Source organism: Phoca vitulina, unplaced genomic scaffold (genome assembly GCF_004348235.1).
Source record: "Phoca vitulina isolate PV1807 unplaced genomic scaffold, GSC_HSeal_1.0 scaffold25, whole genome shotgun sequence".
NCBI lineage: Eukaryota > Metazoa > Chordata > Mammalia > Carnivora > Phocidae > Phoca > Phoca vitulina.
Window position 1 is genome coordinate 23,807,870 of NW_022589728.1, and position 23,456 is coordinate 23,831,325.

At 36.6% G+C, this 23,456-nt stretch overlaps 1 protein-coding gene across 2 annotated transcripts in view; it reads right to left on the reverse strand.

The window, feature by feature from the left end:
- Positions 1-23,456, reverse strand: part of UBE2W (ubiquitin conjugating enzyme E2 W) — a 75,628-nt gene that overhangs the window by 16,887 nt on the left and 35,285 nt on the right. Inside the window, exons 2-4 of one of the 2 annotated variants that reach the window (XR_004301445.1) lie at positions 18,894-18,985; positions 12,639-12,741; positions 2,071-2,251 (exon numbers count right to left, since the gene is read on the reverse strand). Coding sequence is in view for 1 of the 2 variants with exons in the window: in XM_032421546.1 (XP_032277437.1) it covers positions 2,096-2,251; positions 12,639-12,741; positions 18,894-18,985 (351 nt within the window). In the remaining variant the exon portion in view is untranslated. The remainder of the gene's footprint in view (positions 1-2,070; positions 2,252-12,638; positions 12,742-18,893; positions 18,986-23,456) is intronic. The other variant, XM_032421546.1, reaches the window with a different exon arrangement.

A 23,456-nucleotide genomic window follows, 5' to 3' on the forward strand; every position in this document is an offset into this window, starting at 1 on the left:
AATGCTTATAGTAAAAATTAAAACTTGTATTCAAGTCAAATATTAAAGTGAAACTCATAGAACCACATTGACCAGAGAATAAAATTCACCTGTTTTAAAAGAAGAGTTTTTGGTGAGTAGTTAGAAGACTTTTAAAAGCTTATTTGGAGCTAGATCCCCTCAGTGCCAAAGCAAGTTTCCTCTTCATCTCTGTAACCTAGTACTTAGCACAGTAAAAACAGTATCTACTAGGTTCCGAATAAACTTTTACTGAATTTTTATCGCATTTCACAGAACTAATGCTGCCAGAATTACTTCCAAATTATTATCTTGGTTAAATATAATTTAGTTCATATTATGTAATATAGCTTACCAATAATTTAAATGGAATAATTAGGCATATACTAACTATGAAGGAAAAACTAGCAGTAGACAACAGAAATGTGAGGGGGATAGAGAGGATTAGAAAAGGATAAAGGAGATGGAGAATATAATCATTTTCTAGTTTTTAACAGTAAATCATTACATTTATTTATTTATTGTATATCATTACATTAAATGTAAACAAAGTGCTAATCATTACAAGGCACATGCAAGAGCTATGTGCACACATCACTGGTATTTATCTCAACTTTTCTAATTAAAATCCTATACTTACTACTTCACCTTTTTAAAGACATTAAACATTAATGAGGGCACAGAAGTCCTTGTAACCGCAAACTACTCTACTCTAGACCTAAAAATTTAAAATTTATGTGTGTGCTGAGGGTGGAAGTGTGGGGGTAGAGAAAATATGGAAGCAATAAATGAGTAAGACTTGTTTCCAAAGCCCTTGGGGTTAACAAAAGCTCAAGTGTAGCCTTAAAATGCAACCTAGAAAAGCCCACAGGCAAAGAGGAAACTTTAAAAGTCATACTACAATTAGATTATGTGTACCCTATTTCATCTATTCGAAGATGTACGTTTTTCTGCACATTTTAATATTCCTGAATGGGGATACATGCCTTTTAAATAATGGTGTCATCGTTTAACTGACAGAAGTTTTTTCTTTCTTATATGGTATATAAAATTGCATATTAATGCTCTTAATGCCATAATTAAAAAAATACAATTTAAACCATTACTTCCCATGCTTCTTGTAACAAAAAAAACCTGTTTTTTTAAACCTAACACCAAGAAACCTCTTATGAAACTAACATTTCAAGAAACTCACTTTGCAAACAGTGGCTTAGAGTGTTTCAGAGTCTAGATAACCTATCATTTAAATATGAACTACTTAAAGTTCCTAAATACTAATTTAAAGTTCTCTAAATACTAATATAGTAAAAATGAGTTCAATTTCGAGAAAACAGGGGGGAAAAACTGCTATAATAACCCCACAGATCCCTAATCTGTAAGGTAAGGTTGTTTCTCCTTTAGACCCAACACAAAAGGAAACCCTCATGAAGAAAAGAGGCTTTAAAATATAGAAATACATGAACACTGTGCTACACACTGCCCCTCAGGCAGAAATGACAAGAGGGCCAGAAATGCACACAGGATTTAGATACTTTAAGAGGGTATCCTAAATTTAACTCATGTGATTTTTCTTTCTGGTATTTTCACATAGAATCTGTGGATTAAAAAGGAGAATTAGAGTAAAAGTCCTGAAAATTCTACTGGTATTCTAACCTTCCTCTTTCAACCTAATCATGATGATTAGTATGATAGGAAAGCTCTGGTTCCTGGGAAACTCCCTAAAAGAGGCTGAAAGGGTGGGAGCCAGCAGAGGGGAGAAGGGAACTATGAAACTTGCTCTTGGGACTTTCCACTGTGAAATCTAGAAATGAGAATTTCTTATACACTTTTGCCTTGTGTGTGCTTACAGAAATAAAATTCAGATTATTTAAGAACATCTGCAGAAATTTTCTGTTTAAGAAATATAAAACAATGTCTGACTTCTATGTTGAATGAAAGATTATCAAAATAATTTTCTAATCTATTACTAAACATATTACCTATAACTTCTTAATAAAAGGCATTAAGTCCTTCCTTCACATAAATTATGTATTATAATAGTTTTTCTACCTAAACTAAAAAAAGAGATATTACCTGGAATAATTCTGAGAAGTCCTACCTTTTCTTTGCAGCTGGAAAGCATGCTAATAATGCTAAGACAAACTGACTGGACTGAGAGCGCTGGGGACCAGTCTTCTGTTAGAATGGATAAACAGATATGACCATTGCTATAAACATGAGGATGAACGGGAATATTTTCACCAGTAAACATGACCTAAGAAAGAATAAAATTCCATTAACACTCAAATATTCTGTATTACCAAGAAATAAAATATTCTCCACAGAACTTATTATTTTAAAAATGAATTAAAAACAAACAAAATAAGTGCCAGAAACAAGATAAACAACCGCTTGTTGTTTATTCTTATCAATCCACAAAGTACTGGTTTCACTGTGTGAATGAGCACGTAGGAAATGGTACATACAGGGAAAAAATCCAGGTCATCTGTTTTTTATTTCAGCTATTTTTCACAAATTCCCTTTGAAAATTTATAAATTACCATGCATTTTTGGCCCAGTAAAGAAAACTGTATCAAGAATGCTTTTTCAAATTCTACTCATTGCTCTCTGCATATACAAATACAAAAGTATTCAATTTTGAGACAACATGAATTACAGGCAACAGGAACACCCCCTTCCACCTGTAACAATGCTACCACCTAAGGTGCTACGTGCAAAAGGAAATAACTGTTATATATACCATCTCCTCTAAACTGGCTCGTCCATTATCATGGGTACAAATAACTACTTACTGATCAGCAAGTAACTATGTGCTTATACACAAAAAAACAAAGGTTGAATGAGTCAAGTTTTTCTCTGCCTTTTCTTCTACTCAATTCTTCTAACAGTTTTTCCTTTCTCCACCTTGCCTCAGCACTGTTTTGAAAGATAATAAAACTATTATTCCTTCCCTTGCCCTAATAATTCATTAAGTATCCCAATAGTAGTGTTTCTTAAACATATCTACCCTAAGCATCTGAACAGGCAGAAGAGTGAATTCATACATCCCAAACAATCTGTAAGCACAGCCCAAAGTAGGGCAAAGGACAAAGACATAGAAGTCTAATATTTAAGGATGTTTATATTTTACTTCATAAAAAATTACTTATTTTGATATAAAAATTAATCCACCATCTTTATGTGAATTTTATACTGCAGTAAGATCTAACATTTTTACTCTGTTGTCTAGTAGTAATTACTAATTCCTAACCTTAAAAAAAATCAGCTGAAGATCTGGCTAAAATATAAATGCAAGGGGCGCCTGGGTGGCTCAGTCGTTAAGCGTCTTGCTTCGGCTTAGGTCATGATCCCAGGATCCTGGGATCGAGCCCCACATTGGGCTCCTTGCTCAGCGGGAAGCCTGCTTCTCCTTCTGCCACTCCCCCTGCTTTGTGTTCCTGCTCTCACTATCCGTCAAATAAAATCTTTAATGTATATATATATATAAATGCAAAAGCTCCACTTTCACAGATACTGATTCAGTAGGTATGATGGGATTTTTATAAAGCTCGTCAAATATAAACCAGTAGTTCCCAAACGAGACTTGCAGTATCTCTCTTAGCCCTAAAACTGCCTCACTTGAATACAGCAAAATCTTACTAAGAAACCCCACCTTCAGTTATGTCAGAAACTGATGACGTATTTATTGTTCTAGGCCTAAGTACTTTCCCCTTATATAAGAGCAAAAAAGAGAGCCAGTGAAATAAGTGTGGCTAGAGTAAGGTATGTCAGCATTTAATATAGGACATTTACAGAAAGGTACCATAAGCTGGGTTTTTGCTTTTATTTTCAAGTATCTAGCTACAAATCTGACTTCATTACAATTTCACAAATATTTACATTTTAACAAAGCACTCTTTCATATAAGTAGGAGTCCTCTAATATCTCAAATATACTACTAACATATGGAACTTGTTTCCTTGGCTGAAGCTAATACAAGAAAACAAAAGGAACTTTTTTCCTCAAAGGAATGACTTTACACACTTGCATATTTTTTGTTTCTTTAAATTTTGGTCATGCACCCTCCAGTCCCACCTAGAAAGAGCTAAAATAAAGCTTAAAACTAAAATAAGTCTCAAAATAAGGGATATCACGTTATTTGCCCTGCCTGATTGCAGAACCCAATCCCCTACTTTAGCACAGCTGTGTTTGAAGCCTATCATTTATCTCAATTTTATCTATCAGTGCTAGTATCCTTTTCATCACTTTTTGCTAAAAAAGGGCTGCTCTGCAAAAGGAACTGACTGCTTAAATGGTCTCGCAGCTCTGTACTTTGAGTCTATCCACAATTATTGTAAATTTTATTTTTTATCAACATGTAGTTTATTCTATACATTTGATATTCCCACAATGTGTTATAGATGTCTAGAGTGGGCGTTTACAAATCTCGCAGAACATGCATCTGCTTTGGGGTATTCACTCTGCCACAAAATCCCATTTGACCAGTAGGATATTTTCCTTAAGAATACAAACAATGCCCAAGACCTTATCCCCTGGCCACAAATATTTTTTAAAGGATATTTCTTTTCCAGTAAGGTCTCCTTTTTAAAAAGTCACACAGAATAGTGCTCTGAAAGTGCCAAAAAAGGAAGAACTGCCAAGTTACCTTCTTTGGCAAAAATTCATCAATGCATCAGCAACCATCAAGGAAAATACACAGACAGCAAAATACAAAGGTTATCACAACATGCTCTGACTAGCCAATTCACAAAGCAGAAGGAAAGCAATAGTGCTCTTGGAGAGAACAGATTATGAACTAAATCACTTGGCCTGAGAGCCAAGAAGTCACCACGAAGCAAAAGGAAACCAGGTGAGAGGAAAAGGGATGGAAAGCAGAAGAAGCCACCTCCAGCAGGAGCAGCAGACACTGATAAGCACCGAAGAGAGCCAGAAATCGAGACAGAAACAGCTTCGAAGGCTGAGGGGACTGAAATAAAAAGAAATCAGATCTCCGTAAACCTTAAAGAAAGCAAAGCAAAGCAAAAAAAAAAAAAAAAAAAAAAAAAAAAAAGCTGGGGCTTTTTAACATGCTGCATGCAGGGCAAATACAGCCAGCCTGAAACTTTCAGCAACCAAACAGAGGGCTCAATTAGCTGCACATATTATAGGTAACCCCTAGGGCCTAACCTGCCAGATACAGAATTTTAGAAGTTTGTCTAAACATGGAAAGGCTGAGTTTACATGCCAGAGATGAATTCCTGAAATAAAAGAAAAAACTTTTTTCAACAATTTATTCATGTAAAAAGGCTGGTAAGCAGTTTCCACAGACAGTTTTGATGTAAACTCTGCAATTCTGGTTCTTTGCATGTGATGGGGAAAGTAACCAAGGCTGAACTTCTTCAAGATCATGCTTTTAACCATCCTCATTTATTTAACACATGGTACAATCCAAAGGAGGAAATGGACATTTCAGTTATTTTAATGCAGCCAAGCAGGGTCTGAAAGCTTAAGAGATGATTACCTGTTTTCAGAATTAAAAAACTTTTTTGGGGGAATCCCAAGTAGCCGATAAAACTCAAACAGATTTAACAAGACAACTGAATATGATGAATTTGAAACCAAAGGGAATAAATAAGAACTTTGCTGATTTCTTTATTTTAAAATATTTATTTTTAAAGTAATTTATTCAAGTTCAAACTTAGTCATATAAACAGTTAACAACCAGAGAACTGCACATATTCATAAACCAAATAAAATGGAACTACAGATTTTAAAGAATAAGCTGTTTTACGAAAAAAAGCCACAATTTTAGAAAAGGATCTTAGATCTAATGCATGTGAATCACACCTGAAGTTCAGAGTCTGCATTAGAAGCAGTACTCAGATGGATCTAAATTTCCAAACATCTCCCTATCAGTATGGCATATTTTCAAGAGCAGGTGAGATCTAAGAAAACTAGGCTCAGTATCATAATTTTGGAGTTAAGCAAGCATATCCCACATCCAACCTGAAGTTTTAAGCAAGTCAACCTCTGGGTAACTTTTGGTACCAAATGTAGTGTCTCTCATAAAACTACTAATTTGAGAATGAAAGCCACCAATAATGACAAAATAGAGGATGGAGCTTAGGTAACTGTTCCTAATATGAAATTTCTATTTATGAGTACATAAGGATTTCCAATCAAGCTCAATACTGAATGATCCCACAATACTGAGATCTGACCACAAGGAAGGCATGCTACTATGTTCAGACTAATGTTCTGCAACTAATTAGAAAGTGAGACACCTAATATAGCATCAAACTAGGTCAAAACACATATTACAAGAATAAGCAGTACGAAACAAGCTATAAAATATAAAAGCCAATATATAAAATGGATACCAAGATTTCTTCAGGGACAATATAAGGGAATGCTTTCTCTTATTAAAACTGTAAGTAGATGACAATGCTTAATGGGCAACTACAGAAACTGAACATACAAGCAGAATTTGTTGTAATCAGGTATCTAATTATTAATAATATATGACGTAGACAATCCAGCATAAATGGTAAATATTTGACAAAAGTAACTGGGGACTGGAGTTTTAGCGTAGTTTTTAATTCAATTCTCCCCTTTTACTCACTTAATATGTATTAGTAGCATCAATATTAATAGTTTTTCTGGTCTTCCATAATTACCCTTACCATGCAATTGTACAAGTATTACAAAGTCAAAATTCCTGGATACAATGAAACTAAATTTGGGTTCCCCTGAATGGTAAACCATTCTCTCTCCTTTGTAAGCTGTGTTCTTCTAGCCTACCAGTCTTCTTTATCTTCCCTCTGCTTTACCCCCAAGGCTTCAACGAACAGGGTTCACTGTTCCCTTTCTCCTCGTCAGGTGTCCTAGATGCTAGACAATTTAAGGCAATAAAAATGGTTATTTAAGACTTTGGAAAGCTTAACCACCATCACATGAGAGAGCAAGGAAAATGACACAACAAATAAAAGGATGAGAACACTATGAAAATAGGTTCTGGATCTCTGCAATGAAGCAGTGCTGAGCAACAGAACCAAAGGGTCTGGGTTAAGGTGCCATGAATAGGAAGGGGAATAAGGATGAGGAGAAAGCGACTACTCTTTTGCCCCAGTGTTTCTAAAGCTTTATAATCAAGGTAAGTATATTTTCATCACCACTTTTAGCATGGATATTGGTTTCATGACTAAGTACAGTATCCTCTTTCCCCTAAAAAAATACTTCCCCACCTATTTCTAAAATGCCTAAAATTTCTTCAACAAAAATTAGAGTTGAAAAGCTTAAAAACAAAGTATAACCAGGATATTTACAAGATAATGTGTTTTAATTTTACTGCATTCAAATGGGATGTTTTTTTTTTTTTTAAAGATTTTATTTATTTGACAGAGAGGGACACAGCGAGAGAGGGAACACAAGCAGAGGGAGCAAGAGAGGGAGAAGCAGGCTTCCCATGGAGCAGGGAGCCCGATGCGGGGCTCGATCCCAGGACCCTGGGATCACGACCTGAGCCGAAGGCAGACGCTTAACGACTGAGCCACCCAGGCGCCCCAAATGGGATGTTTTGACAGAGGAAGGGGTTAAGTTTAAGGTCAAAGATATCTGGAAGGGAAGAGCTGCTAATGTGAGGGAGGAAGGAGAAAGGAAAAGAAGCAAAAAACGGTAAAGACACTAAACTTGAAGACTTCACAGTTTGGAAGGAGAGGTGACTATACCTCCCAACTCCTTTGAGATAAATCTCCAAATCCTTTATATTGCAAGACTCTTCTTGGATAAGCCCCAAAACATCCTTCCTTTTTCATCTCCTGCTGTAGCCCTCCATTTATCGATACATAAAACTACATTTGCTCGTAAATCTCAGAAGAAACCATGTCTTTTCATGATTTGCTCCACTTGTGACATAAACTCTTTTCTGCTTTAAGTCCCAGTACAAACAGGTTTCTCTTTGCCCCCTCATTCTATTCTAAACCAGTCATTGCTTTCTCTTTTGCTCCCAAAGCATACAATTCATACTTCAACTTATGGTGCATCCAGTTGCACAGGCCAAAAGTTGTGGAGTCTTCCCTGACTCCTTTCTCTCGTTCATATTTCTTATCAATTCATTAGCAAATCCTGTTGGCTCAACCTTTAAAATAGGTCCAGGGGCACCTGGATGGCTCAGCTGGTTAAGCGACCAACTCTTGCTTTTGACTCAAGTCATGATCTCAGGGTCCTGGGATCCCTGCTCAGTGGGGAGTCTGCTTGAGGACTCTCTCTCTCTGCCCCTTACACCCACTTGAGCTCTCTTTCTCTCTCAAATGACTGTATCTTTAAAAAAATAATAATAAAATAAAATAAGTCCAAAATATGGCCATCTTCCACAACCTCCACTACTAGCTTTCACCTCTCACTTGGATTACTACAGGAGTTGTCTGGTCTCCCTGTACCCTTGTACACCCAACAGTCAATGTGCCACACAACAGCCAAATTTTTCCTTTTAATTTTAGTAGGATTATGTCATTCCTTTGCTCAAAATATTCAAAGGTTTTTCATCTCATTCTGAGTAAAAACCAAAACTCTTACAATGGGCTATACAATCCATGACAGATCCTCCAGCCCAAATTACTTCTCAGACCTATGCCCTTGACTTCCCCTCATTTGTATACCACTCCAGGGACCTGCCACATGTGCTCCAGGTTCACAGCCTTTGCATTTTTTCTCACCCGCTCTTTCCATACTTCATATGGCTTACTCACTCACCTCTTTCAGATATCTGCTCCAAGGTCACCTTCTCAGTGAAATCTTCCCTGATTGCTCTATCCAATGTTGCAACATCCTCAATCCCCCTTTCTACTTTTTCCACCATCTTCCATACTGTATGTTTTTGCTTATTGTTTATTGTCTCTTTCTACAAGAATGCAAACTCCACCTAAGGAGGTTTTTTATTTGGTCTTCTTCACTATTATTGCCAACACCTAGTACAGGGTCTGTTCTATGACACGTACTAGATAAATACTTACAGAATGAATGCATCCACATCTGCCTATCCAAATACTAAACCAATTATTAAAGGCAGGCCCAACACCTTTTAATTTCTGTACTCTTTCGTTTCTAAAGTACAGAGCACAATATTTGGCACATAATTCAGGTCTACTACACATTAAATCAGCCAATCATTTACCTGTATCCTTTCACAGGAAAACAGAATATAATACAGAAAGATATTTTATTTTCTGTATGGCTGATGGTAAGTGCACATTAGTAGAAAACAGTGATGGAAAAGTGCCTCATCTCTGCTCCCAATATTAAAAGGTTTTGCTGTCGGGACGCCTGGGTGGCTCAGTCGGTTAAGCGGCTGCCTTCGGCCCGGGTCATGATCCCAGGGTCCTGGGATCGAGTCCCACATCGGGCTCCTTGCTCAGCAGGGAGCCTGCTTCTCCCTGTCTCCCTCTGCTTGTGTTCTCTCTGTCAAATAAATAAAATCTTAAAAAAAAAAAAAATAAATAAATAAAATAAAAGGTTTTGCTGTCATTATTGTTTCTTTTAAAGCAAATGACTGGGCCAAACACCTTCTTTTAGATAGGCAGCTTTTTCACTGTAAAGTGAGATACATGAGAAATTAATTATAATTAGTAGGGAAAAGAAAACCCAGCAAACTATAAAGTTTATTATGGTCTTACAGATCTAACTTACTGATACAGAAGTAGTAGGTTCACAATGAGACTAGTTTATTTTAGGGTTATTTCCCCAAATTCTACTCTTGTAAGTAGTGATAAACTTAATACTGCTTATTGCATAGGGAAATCAAAGACTAATTTTCTAATAAGTGCCAATGCTGTTGGGTCTCATCAAATAAAATCTTTGGTGAATGAGGAATTTTACTGCCCTTGAGTGGTTCTAATCACTTCCCCAGAGCAATGGACCTCTGGAAAGTTCCAGTTATTGGAAAAATCCAAAATCTGTATGCACATCAAGCAACTGATTGCTAGACCATTATCATTATTTTATAATCAAATAGATGCTGTGATTAATAAAAATTAAAAAATAATTATAAAGTATTAGTAGACTTAGAGCACCTCTGTTATTTTCTCAATCATGGATACTAGAATATACAACTGTGACATGAGAATGATGTTGAAAAGTGATACAAAATCCCTTCCAAAAGACTGCCCCAGAGCTTTCAAAGTTATCATTCTACATATTATCTTTCACTTTTAGAGAGAACAATACTGGCTGGATAAATAAGCATCTTCCCCATTCTGGTACTCACACCTAATTGACAGTATGGAAAGGTGTAACTTGGGTTTGAGTCTGGACTATCCTATTAGCTAACTTTTAAACCACGAACAAGACACTTTACTTCTAAAGCTTCAATTTCTTCACTTATGAGGATGAATCCATCTTCCCTAACCACTTCATTAGAGCTGTTACAAGATAAAATCAGAATGGAAGTTACATCAGAAAGTATGATACAAATATTACTACACAGCAGAAGGCATGGAGGTAATGTGTGGCTGAAATGGTTAAGTTTGGACTTACATGAGAAGCTAAAGAGTTTTTAGACTTGACTCTGCAGAAAATAAGGAAGCATTAGAGGTTTTAAGGAGGTAGTGATAGTTGTGGTGGTGGTGGTGGTGGTGGCACTGTGTATCTGTGCAAATCAATGAGGTAACTGCACCTTCAAAGAAATCTAACAGCACTGTGAATGGATGGCTAGGAGTGGAAAGAACTAGAGGCTATTATGTATTAGTCCACATGAAAGATAGAAACTTGGACTACAGCACTGACAGGAGGATAAGAGTGGACTGACTTAAGCACTGCAAAAGGACGTGAAAAGCTGCATTTAACAGTGAGGGAAAGGGAAGAATTTCAATGCAAGCAGATAGGTGGACAATAACCCAAGAAAAAAATTTTTTTTTCCTTATTTTGTTACTGGAAAAGATGGGAGTTCATTTGAGACATCTGGAGGTATTCAAGTAGCGATATCCAACAAGGGTGTGAAATTAAACCTCAGAAAGAAGAGGTTGTATACAGAACTGTATGTCTGGGAGTTAACTGCTTAAGATGATTGAAGATGTTAGAGAAAAGAGTGAGAATGAGGGGGTGCTGAATAAAGAACCCTGAGAACACCAGAATCAGAAGAGCGGGAAGAAGTCAAAACAGGGAAGGAGAAAAAAAGAATTTGAGATATGACAGAATCCATTACAAACACTCTAACTTACAGAAATATTCAAGATAAAATTCAAATGATGCTTCAGAGTTTGATATTTGATTTAGATTTAAATACTAAGGAGAGAATTTAGAGGACACTTTTGACTTGGTTCATGTTTATAGAGATACTATTTTCCTCTGATGAAAAATCTGTGGGCTCCCGGAGTGAGCCTTCTCCAATATCCTCCTAGTCAACAGTCTGGAGTTGGTGAGTCACATTCTTTCTTCATATACCTTCAACAAACTTAGCTGAAGTGAAGAACAGGTTGAAGGTGACAAGGAGATACCACTGCCTTCAAGGAATAACAATCTAAAATGATGCTGATAAGTCAAAAGGCTATAAAACATGAAGATCATTTTCTAGAGAGAAGGAAGATGTTTGCTTTGGTTTATCATAGTCTACACATGCTTACAGAGGTCTAGAGGTCATGACAACACATAACCCTTAGCTTTATTTTCATGAAAATGATAAAAATGAGTTTCTTAATCTTATTTTCTGCTCACACAAAAACTGCAGAACTCAAGGAGTCCATTTCCATTTAATTCTGTGCCTTTATTAAAAACAAAGATTTCTTGTACTTATAGCACATTACAATAACTGACTTCCATCTATACTCCTACACTGTTTGGTATATTCTATTTAAAGTGGCAATGGAATACGATTTTCCTCAAAAATAACGTATTTCAGCACTTCAGAAGTTTTAGGTATTTGAGATGCAGAACCTCATTATCTAGCAGTACTACACAGAGCTGGCATTAAGTCTTATCATTTTGCCACTAGTAACTCATTTACCCATCTCACCAAGTCAGAAATCTGGAAGTCATCCTAGAGTCTCCTTTCCTCTAACTTCCAAAAATTAATCATTCACCACAGTTAAACAGCTCTCAGTTAACAGCTCTCAAAAAAGTTCCTCTACCACCATTATCCCTTGTCTGAGTATTAACCCATTACATAACTGTGCCTCAAATTACAATGATAAGACTTGGAGCTTATGTTTAGATATTTAACATCTCGTAATATATTCTATCTTTATAGTACTAAAAGACTGCAAGGATAGCATGTCAATGCAAAATCAAAGAAGTGTTCCTTTCAACAAAGCACTTGCCCCCTTACAGTATCATTCTATCATCTTATCTAGGAATAAGTGCCTCCAGTTATTCCAAAATGCTAAGTTCTCCCACAACCCATGGGCCTGGGTTAGGTTTCCATCCCCTCTTCTGCTAACATCTATTCATAAAAAATAATATTAAGTTCTTGAAGTACAAGAGCAGCAAAGCTCTAATCTCAATAAAGTAAAATGTTCACAAGATCTTGATTATATTCAGATAAGATAAAGGAACAAATCTATTCACATAATTACAATGGATTTCTTTATAAGTTTGTATTTAGTCAAGTCACTAATTTAGTATTCTGCTATAATCTAAAAATACAATAAAATCTTAAAAAACAAGGCAGTTACCTGAGGAGAGTCAAAAGGATATCGACTACTAAACTTAAATAGAAGTTGAAATTTTTCCCCTTCATATAAGGTACCTGGTGCACCTTCCATGTCTACAATCCACCTAGAATAGGGAAAAAAAAAAAAAATTAAAAAACTTCATATAAGAAGAATTGGGATGAGACAGAAAAGGGAACACTGAAGACTTTCTGTATACCAGGCATTGGGATAAGAGTCATTCCTGTGCAACAGGGTACTTCATCCTCCCAACAATTTTAAGAGTAGGTATTAACACCCTTCTCTGATGCTCAAAGGTTAAGTAACTAGATCAAAGTCAGACAACTGGCAAATGACAGAGCCAAATTTTAATCCAGGTTTGAAAACACAAAATGAAAACCCAACTCAAGTGTGCTGGCACCAAAGCCTGTACTCTCGCTACTCAATTTATGCTACCTTATTTTTCCAAAATACTATTTTCACAATGACTGAAAAGATTTTATAGGTAACATCAAACTAATGAACTGCCTTTCTGATACCACTTTAGAAGCTGTGGTCGAAGTAGGTATCAACGACGACTAGAGAATTGTGGCTGTTAGACCCATCTTCTCATCAGTATTCTAGAGACTAAACAGGAAAAAGAAGCTAAGCTAACATCAGTGCACTTACTCTGATGGCTATTCAAGGCTCTATACTGCCTTTCCTTTGTCTCTCACGTTTCAGTTGTTTAATAAAACTCAGAAGAGATTTCTATGGCCTCTTTATAAGCTTACTTGGTTTCCACATAAAATAATCACGACTATAAATCTGTTTATAATCTGTACATTTATCTCTTGCTCACTTATTTATTTATTAGTAAGCTCTATGCCCAACACAGGGCTTGAACTCACAATACCGAGATCAAGAGTCACATGCTCTACTGACTGAGCCAGCCAGGCACCCGTATCTCTTGCTCTCTTAAAAAAAAGGGAGGAGGGGGGAATATGTTTCTCCCTCTGCCCCTCCCCCTGCTCATGCTCTATCAAATATTAAATAATCTTAAAAATAAATTTAATTAATTAATTAATTTTAAAAAGGGGAAACTGGGGCGCCTGGGTGGCTCAGTCAGTTAAGCATCCAACTCTCTATTTCAGCTCAGGCCTGCATCTTAAGCCCCGCTTAAGATTCTCTCTCCCTCTCCCCCTGCCGCTCATGCACTCGTTCTCTCTCTTAAAAAATAAAATGAATTTTAAAAAATAAATAAAAATTTAAAAACGGGAGTAGAATAAGGATTATGGTGGCAAAAATGATGGGGCCACACTGAGAAGTAAAGGTGGACCAATCATAAGAATCCTAATTAAAGCGCTGGCCAATTCCTTTCATCTTAAACTTTTTAGGTATAAAAATTTATTACTTTAAGTACAGGAAAACAAAAGGAAATAATATTGAGAATATGGAGTTGAGGTTCTAGTCATCACCCCACATACTATGGACTTAGAGGAGCACATAAAATAATAAATGTGCCTACTCTCTGAAAGCAATCAACTAACACATACAGGCCTTTAAGAGCATAGCTATTCATTTTCAGAATGCATGATGAAAACCATACATGGTAATAAAAGATATGACCATAGAGCAAGAGGCAATATTTTACAGTAAAATTACACAGGTCTGTCCCTTAGCTGTGTGGCCATGAGTAAGCTGTTTTACCTCTTTTTTTTTAACTATTTCAATTATAAAACATATATTTAAAACAAAGTTAAAAGTTCATTAAAAAAGGATACTCATCTCAAAGTGTTGCAAAGGTAAATGGCATTACGTATGCAAAACATGTAGTACTTTCCTGACATCAGCACCAGTACATAGTAAATTAAATATAATGCATAAGCTGCATTTAAAAAAATAAATAAAAACAAAACCTATTCTCTTTACAAACTGGGTCCTTCCTAGTCATCAAAATCCCTTTTTATCCCTAACATTCACTATGCAAAGTGATTATTCCAAGGAAAATCAGAGGACGTCCTGGTGCCCTTTAAGATTTGATTTGATTTGATTAATTGATTTGAGAGTGCGAGAGCATGTGCTAGTGGGAGCAAGGGAAAGACCAGAGGGGAAGGGAGAGGGAGGGTCTCAAGCAGGTTCTGGGCTCAGCCCCAACTCGGGGCTCAATCTCAGGACCCTGAGATCATGACTTGAGCCAAAAACCAAGAGTCCAGTTTAACCAACTGAGCTACCCGGGCACCCCTCCTGGTGCCCTTTCATTCTCTTTATAAGGAAAATTTAAGGACAGGGATGCCTGGGTGGCTCAGTCGGTTAAGCGTCTGCCTTCAGCTCAGATCATGATCTCAGGGTCCTAGGATAGAGCCCTACACTGGGCTCCCTGCTCCTAGGGAAGCCTGCTTCTCCCTCTCCCACTCCCCCTGCTTGTGTTCCCTCTCTCACTGTGTCTCTATCAAATAAATAAATAAAATCTAAAAAAATATATAAATAAATAAAATAAAAATTTTAGGACATAACGTACCATAACTTTACATGTGATCTATCCAAACACAGCTTTTAAATAATAGCTAAGTAAATATCTGAGTAATCCTTCCAATACCTGGGTGAGACAGGTCAAAGGCAGCATAATTTTCAACACTGCAGGATAATTTTAAATAACTTTTTGCTAATTGAAAAAAACAATATATGTTCACTATAGAAAATTTAGAACAGTAAAATAAACAAAAATCACCACAATATAATCACTGTTGAAGTACTTTGGGTACATTTCATTCTAGTCATTTTGTAGTTTCTTTATCAATGGAATTGATGTCCAATAGTTAAATTATGTGTACACTTAAATTACATAAATTCAAATTATCAGTGTTTATGGGACGCCTGGGTGGCTCAGTTGGTTAAGGGCCCTACTCTTGATTTCAGCTCATGTCATGATCTCAGAGTCATGAGATCAGGTCCCATGTTGGGCTCCCTGCTGGGCATGGAGTCTGCTTAAGACTCTCTCTCTCCCTCTGCCCACCCTCACCACCCCCGCTCACTTGCTCTAAAAAAATAATAAATAAATTAATTAATTAAAAATAACAAAACAAACAAACAAAAAACAAATCCTCAGTGTTTATGAGTCCAATTAAGGGCACATGTCCCTGAGGATGAATGAAATGGGAGAAGTCTCAGTTCTTAACTTCTAGTAAGTAGCTATTGTTCTAGGATTCTAATGTTTAAACAGTTATTTTTCATGCATTCATAGTTCCTAATCAAAGAAACAGCCAACTATTCCCCTTCAAAGGAAAAACTAGCTCTCTTGGATATATTATGATATGTTATGACAGGATACACACCAATATGGCCTCTCTAAGGGATTTTCAAAGGGATTATGTCTATACAAAATTTCTGCATTTCATGCTGACTACAGGCTATAACTCAGGGGATACCATTCCACGGTCTAACTTTGAAAAACCATTTCCGTGTTACTGATATTTATATATATATATATATTTTTTTAAAGATTTTATTTATTTGACAGAGAGAGACACAGCAAGAGAGGGAACACAAGCAGGGGGAGTGGGAGAGGGAGAAGCAGGCTTCCAGTGGAGCAGGGAGCCTGATGCGGGGCTCGATCCCAGGACCCTGGGATCATGACCCGAACCAAAGGCAGATGCTTAACGACTGAGCCACCCAGGCACCCCTACCGATATTTAAATTGTTTCCAAATTGTCTCTAGAAATAGTACTGTTGAAATGAGTATAGTTAGTTCTAAGTTAATCTTTTTTTTTTTTTTTTTTTTTTAAGGTAAACTCTATGTCCACCAACATGGGGCTTAAACTCACAACCCCAAGATCAAGAGTTGCATGTTCTACTGAGTAAGCCAACCAGGCACCCTTGGGTTAATCTTTCTCTGTCTCTGTTCCCTCCTTAGGTCAGCACAGGGGTTTATTTATTAGTTCAAAGGATATGATACTCTTATTTTTAAAGGTCTTAATACATGCTACCAAACTGTCCTCCAGAAAGCTTAATGTTTTTTTTATTATCATTCTCATCCCACTTAAACATTATCCTTTAAGATCTAATTTTTATAAAACTAGTTTTATATCCTGGAAGACAAAGATAATAAAATGTTTGTGATTCATTTACAATGAATTATTTTAAAAGAAAACCTGCCTGACATACATCTCTAAAAATGACAGGTTTATTCTGCAACAAAGATAATGCTGTTTTGGTAGTTAAACAATCTGTGGTATAACTGCTTGAAAATCTATACAAATGTTTCCATTTGTACAAATGTAAAACATTCCTTTAACTTTTTATAAATCATTGTATTATATGGTTCCCCCACCACCAAAAAAAGAAAAGGTTGAAAGAGGAAGCACTTGATTATTATCAATGAAAATGGAATATAATCTACCTGTTTAATTATACAGAAAAAAAATCTCATTTAATTATATAGAACAAATGTCATACACTCTAAATATGTGCTCCATTTTCAAATTTTGTTTGATAGAAATGAAAAATCAATCGAGAGTCACAAAAAGAAAGAGAAGAAACTTAAATGCATATTACTAAGTAAAAGAGGCCAATCTGAAAGGCTACATACTGTATGATTCCAACTATATGACGGTCTGGGGAAGGGACAACCACAGAGACAGTAAAAAGATCAGTGGCTGGGGAGGTGATGAATAGCTGGAGCACAGGGAATTTTTAGGGCAGTGAAAATATTCTGTATACCATAATCATGATACATGTCAGTGAACATTTGCCCAAATCCTTAGAACATACAATACCAAGAATGAATTATAATGCAAACTACAGACTTTGGGGGATTATGATGTGTCAATCATACTTCACCAATTGTAACAAATGTCCCACTCTGGTGGGGGATGTTGATATAATGGGGGAGGCTGTGCATGTGTGAGAGCAGAGGGTATGTGGGAAATTTCAATTTTGCAGGGAACCTAAAAATGCTCGAGAACCCAGCAATGTTTTAAAAAGACTGTTACAGAGCTAGAGATCTGTACTCAATTTTCAAACAACAATATATCCATCCAAACATCAATAGATCCATTCTTCATATCCCCGTTTTAAAAAAGCTTGACTTCCGTGGTAAGTATGGACTCAAATCTCAAAGTCAAAGGTAACTAAAACTGTTTCTCTAAAAGGATAAGTATGTCCATGAATTTTGGTCACTTTTGCTTTCTGGACCTAGAATATCACTAAGTATTTGAATTATCCTCTTTGTCCTATAATTTGGTCTACAGTATACTTTTTATCTTGCTGCCTCCTATCCTATCCCTTTTATGTTTTTGAAGATTTTAAGAAGAGATTCCATTATTTTAAATTCCTCCCCCCTGCCAATTTCAGAGCATTTACCTTTGTCTAACAAAACTATTAAGTTAAAGGAGTGATAAAAATAGACTATACTGGGTTGTGAGATCTTAGGATGATACTCTAGACATCTTTACAAGAGGACACATACATATCTCTCTACTCTTCTTGGGTTCGTATCTGGGAAAAGACTTTTTTGCACCCAAGGAAGGAGCAGAATTAGAACACTTCTGTGTCTTCCCTTCTATGCTTCACTTTTTTATCCTCATGAAGAAGTTTCTTACTATTAAAAGAGGTTGCTGAAGAGTCCGACATTCCGTTACCGTTCTTTACAGGGCAATTAATGTGTTCAGGGATTGGAGACACCTCTCAACTACTACCCTCTTCAAACCTTTACATACGGTTTTGAAAAATTTGATAAACAACCACATGCCAAACTGCTCGATTTTAGATGAAGATCATTTCATAAAGTCAGACCAAAGTTTTTATATGCTGCCTCTTTGGCAGGAAACATTTTAAAACATTACTAATCAACATACGGTTTAAAAAAAAAAGGTTAACAAATCATACATTATATACAATGTGTATGATACTATTATGTAACACAAAATGGGGTATATAAATGCATAGAATAAGATCTATTTATTTACCTCTTGATGGAAGAGAGTCGGATGAAATATGAAAATTCCACATTTTATTTTTTAAGATTTATTTGAGAGAGAGAGAGAGACAGAGAGAGAGAGAGAGAGAGAGAGAGAGAGGAGAGGGGGAGAGGGAGAGAGAGAATCTCAAGCAGACTCCCCACTGAGCGCAGAGCCCAATTCGAGGCTTGATCTCATGACCCTTACCCGAAATCAAGAGTCGGATGCTTAATCAACTGAGCTACTCAGGCACCCCAAATTTCTCCATTTTTAAAAATAAGTATATATTCATACTTTACACTAATAATAAAAGAAACAAGTACTTCAAAAATTAAATACTTACTGTGTAATTGAATTCTGAACACTCTTTTCATTTAATGTCATTCCAGGAGGTGGGTCATTTTGCAAAGCCAACAGTTCTTTCTGCAGTCGTTTCTAGAAAAGAATATCAAAAATAATTTGTACTTTGAAAAAAATGACAGTATAAACATCCTCTAGCTTCACAGACTGAAATTCTTGACTAAATTTCCTCCAAATGCTCACATCTTTTCCTTTGCAAGTCCTTTACATCTTGTGTATATCTTATATGCCTCCCTAATTTTTAATTGTTTGTCCTATAATTCACAATCAAAACATTTCTAAATATCCTGTTAACACTGATGCTGTAAAGTGGTTATGAAGAGTAGACAGCTACCTACAAAACTTCATTGTTACTCCACTGAGGTTATAAGATCTCAGCCTACGTTATAGCTGCTTAAAAGTTTTAGCAGTGTTTCCTTTACTACTTTCCATTTATAAAAACCACAGTTCTCCATCATCCTTAAAGAATTTGTCATTTCAGACACACAAGCTTTTCAAAAACACTATACAAGTAATCATACATGCAAAAAGCCTTTGGAAAATGTTCTGAATAACTTTTAATTTACAATTTACAGCCCATATTTGTTTTCATTTTTAAACAGGATACCTATACATAATTTAAACTTTCAATACTAGAATATAACATATCATGGCCTGAGATATAGTTTTTTCTCTACATATTAGATGCCCCCAAATGGCTATATTTTACATTCTTGTTTATATAGTTTTTATTGCTCAACTCTTCCCATGTTACCATTAGTGGACATTCTTTTTCAGTATACAACAAAGCAAACAAAAACCACAGAAGCCCATAGCTTATGGGTTTAAAAACCAAATAACCGATGTTATTAGAATTGCATGTAACTATAAAGACTTTTTTTTTTTTTTTTTTTTTTAAAGATTTTATTTATTTGACAGAGAGAGAGATAGCGAGAGCAGGAACACGTGCAGGGGGAGCGGGAGAGGGAGAAGCAGGCTCCCCGCCAAGCAGGGAGCCCTATGCGGGGCTCGATCCCAGGACCCTGGGATCATGACCTGAGCTGAAAGCAGACGCTTAATGACTGAGCCACCCAGGCGCCCCACTATAAAGACTCTTAATGAGCATCTTTTCTTGGATTAAAGCAGACAAGCATGGATATCTGTTCAGAACTCAACAATTCTCTGCTTAAAAGCTAGCTTGTGCTTTTTCTGGACAATGAAGTATTACTAACAATATAGCAAATGTTTCTACATCTTTTCAGTGTATGATACCTTAAATAAGCTTAACATCACCCAACACCATTACAGATTAGAAAACTCCTCCCTTCTCCATTGAGAATCACTGAACAAGAACTTATTAATAGGCACACACTCGGCCCACAAGCAGCTATCTGTAGACCATCACGCCTTTGCTTTGGTCTCTGTGGTCCTTCTGTAGTTATCTCCCACATTTGTCTGGCTGTCACCTCACAAGGAGGACAGACTATGTTGTTGATCACAGCAAACCCAGGGCCTAAAATATGCTAAAAACATTTGCTAATAAATCAGTAAAAGTGGGAAAAAAAAAATCTCCTAAATGGCTCTTTAAGTGGCCAAGAATGAAACCTTTCCTCAGAGCTTGCAATATCACAATCGCTACTGACAGTGAAATAAAGTATCAGCTACTTGCAATTTCTGACCTCAGCTGTCTTCCAAAATGTAAAATAATTACAAATTGAAAAGTACTTAAGAAAAATTTTAATTATCTAAAATATAGAAATAAAGCTGCCTGAATAACTTGTTTGAATAAAGGAATATATTTGTGATAAATTTTTGTTATAACAAGGTTTTTAATTTATTCCACTTATAACAAATGTGGGTTATATGATCAAGTAAATGTTTTTATTAAGTTTATTTTAATTCCAGTATAGTTAACATACACTGTCATATTAGTTTCAGGTATACAATATAGTGATTCAATGATCAAGTAAATTTTTAAAAACACTGGGTACAAAAAGGAGAAACTGATTTCCTCAATGAAGGATTTCTCAGAGACTTCTGATATACTAACTTGCACAAATGATTCTCCAAGGGGAAGAAGGTAACACAGAGGTTTCCAAAAGTAATGGAACCTCCTTAGTGAAAGACATCTTGGAAAAGTCTTGTTTCAATAACCACATTTTGGGTAACACTGCTGTAGAAATTCTCCAGATCTTGAGAACGTCATTAAAACAGGGAAAGCAAGCCCTTAATATCAAATCAAGGATGTATAGGAAAGTCAATTTGCAAAGCTACTAACTGAAACATAAGGATAGAAAGGTAAGCTAAGAAGAGTTTTATTGGTATGATTAGCCCTAGGTCTCCTGAACATAATGATAAAGGGTACTATGAAAAAAGAAATGTTTTCCACATCCTGATGCTACTTACATGATCACAAAGAAAGAGACCTGTGATGACCAAACTCCAAGAGAATCTCCAATTAACTCTGCTTCCTTATATTCACATTTTTCCGTAGTTCCTTCCCACACTGTACCAAAATTGGTCAGTGTGACCAACAGAATATAGCAGAAATGATATGTTACTCCCACGATTAGGCTCTAAAAGACTATGGCTTACATTTTGGTTACTCTCTGTGGAATCACTTGCCATGCTGTGAACAGCCCAATTCAAAAGCTCACATGCTAAGATTACTGGCTTCCTGCTGATAACCACATGATTTGGAAGCATATTATCCAACCCTAACCAATCTTTCAAATGACTGTAGCCCAGGCCAATATCTTGCCTACAAACTAAAAAGAGACTCCAAGTCAGAACCATCCAGCTAAGCCTCTGATTCCAGAGCCTTTGGACTGCAAGGGATTATAAATGTTTGTTCTTTCAAATTACTGAATTTGGGGGAATTTGTCATATAGCAATAGATAATGCAGGACCTCTGCTCCAAACTTCCCTGATGAGAAAGGGCTAGCATCCACTTTTCATTTCAGTATCACAGGTCAGAATCCAAAACATTCACAGGACTTTTTTTTTTTACTGAGGGGGTGGAGTCACTACATTAAAAAGACAATTCATGGGGCGCCTGGGTGGCTCAGTTGTTTAAGCCTCTGTCTTTGGCTCAGGTCATGATCCCAGGGGCCTGGGATCAAGCCCTGCATCAGGCTTCCTGCTCAGGGGAAGTCTGCCTCTCCCTATTCATCTGCCTCTCTCCCAGCTCATGTTCTCTCTTGCGCTAAGAAATAAATAAAAGCTTAAAAAAAAAAAAAAGACAATTCATGCCAGTTGCTTATTGTCTTATAGCTACTAGGCAGTAAACTACTTTGCAAATCCACATTCTCTCCAATAAAGAGATAAAGCAGGGCCAAAAGTCTGGGGGCTAATGAGTATTTACTAAAGCTCAATAACAAAAGTAATAATTCATCCATGCACTTAAAATCATAACTTAAAAAAAGACACAAAGAACAGAAGGTCAAGTGGTGTGTCTATTTGGCAGGTTCACAAAAAAACAGGGAATTTATGCTTCAGGGTGTATTCTTCTCAGAACAATAATTCACTGGAGAAGGCAGGACATGTCTTTATTTATTTTTAAAAAGAGAGAGAGAGAGAGAGAGCGTGTGTGTGTGTGCGCGCGCGCATGCGCGCACGTGCAGGGGAAGAGGCAGAGGGAGAGGAAGAAGCAGACTCCCCACTGAAAACAGAGCCTGATCCCAAGACCCTGAGATGACAACCTGAACCAAAGTCAGATACTTAACTGACTCAGCCACCCAGGTACCCCGACATGTCTTTAAATAAGCAATCAGTCCCCTCAAGGGTCCTCTGGATCTTCTAAGCAATTGGTTCTCATCAGCTATACTCAAAAACAAAATAAAACATGGGGTGCCTGGGTGGCTCAGTCGTTAAGTGTCTGCCTTTGGCTCAGGTCACAATCCCAGGGTCCTGGGATCAAGCCCCGCATCAGGCTCCCTGCTCCACGGGAAGCCTGCTTCTCCCCCTCCCACTCACCCCCGCTTGTGTTCCCTCTCTTGCTGTGTCTCTCTCTGTCAAATAAATAAATAAAATCATTTAAAAAAAAAAAAAGAAAGAAAGAAAAAAAAAGAAACTGGTTCTAAGTTTCCTGAATCTGGACATAGAAGCTAAAAGAGAAGGACCTAAAAAACTAGATGTAAAAATAAATAAAAATTCCTACTCAGTTCAGGATGTGAAGAACTAGTGTAACTATTTAGAGATCGTACCATGTAGCATCAATCAAAAGAAAGCTATTATCTCATGAGGAGGCATTCAGCTCCTAACTTTGAAGACAAAGTGCAGAAAAAGCAGATGAGAAACACTAGCAAAAGCAATGATACCACCCGCTGTGAATCCAGCATGGCAACATGGTCGGCTTTCCCAGGCAGTGCTGAAAATGGCAGCTACAGACTGAGGTAACTGGCGATAATGGGAAATAACTGCAGAAGGTAACTATTGTAACCAAAGAAGCAGAACTACCCAGAAACCACTGGGAGGAGAAGAAGCCAAGAAATTAAGAGTTCCAATGGTTCTTGGCCAAATATCACCCCTGTATGTACCTAAATTGGTGAGGTATGGGAAAACTAAT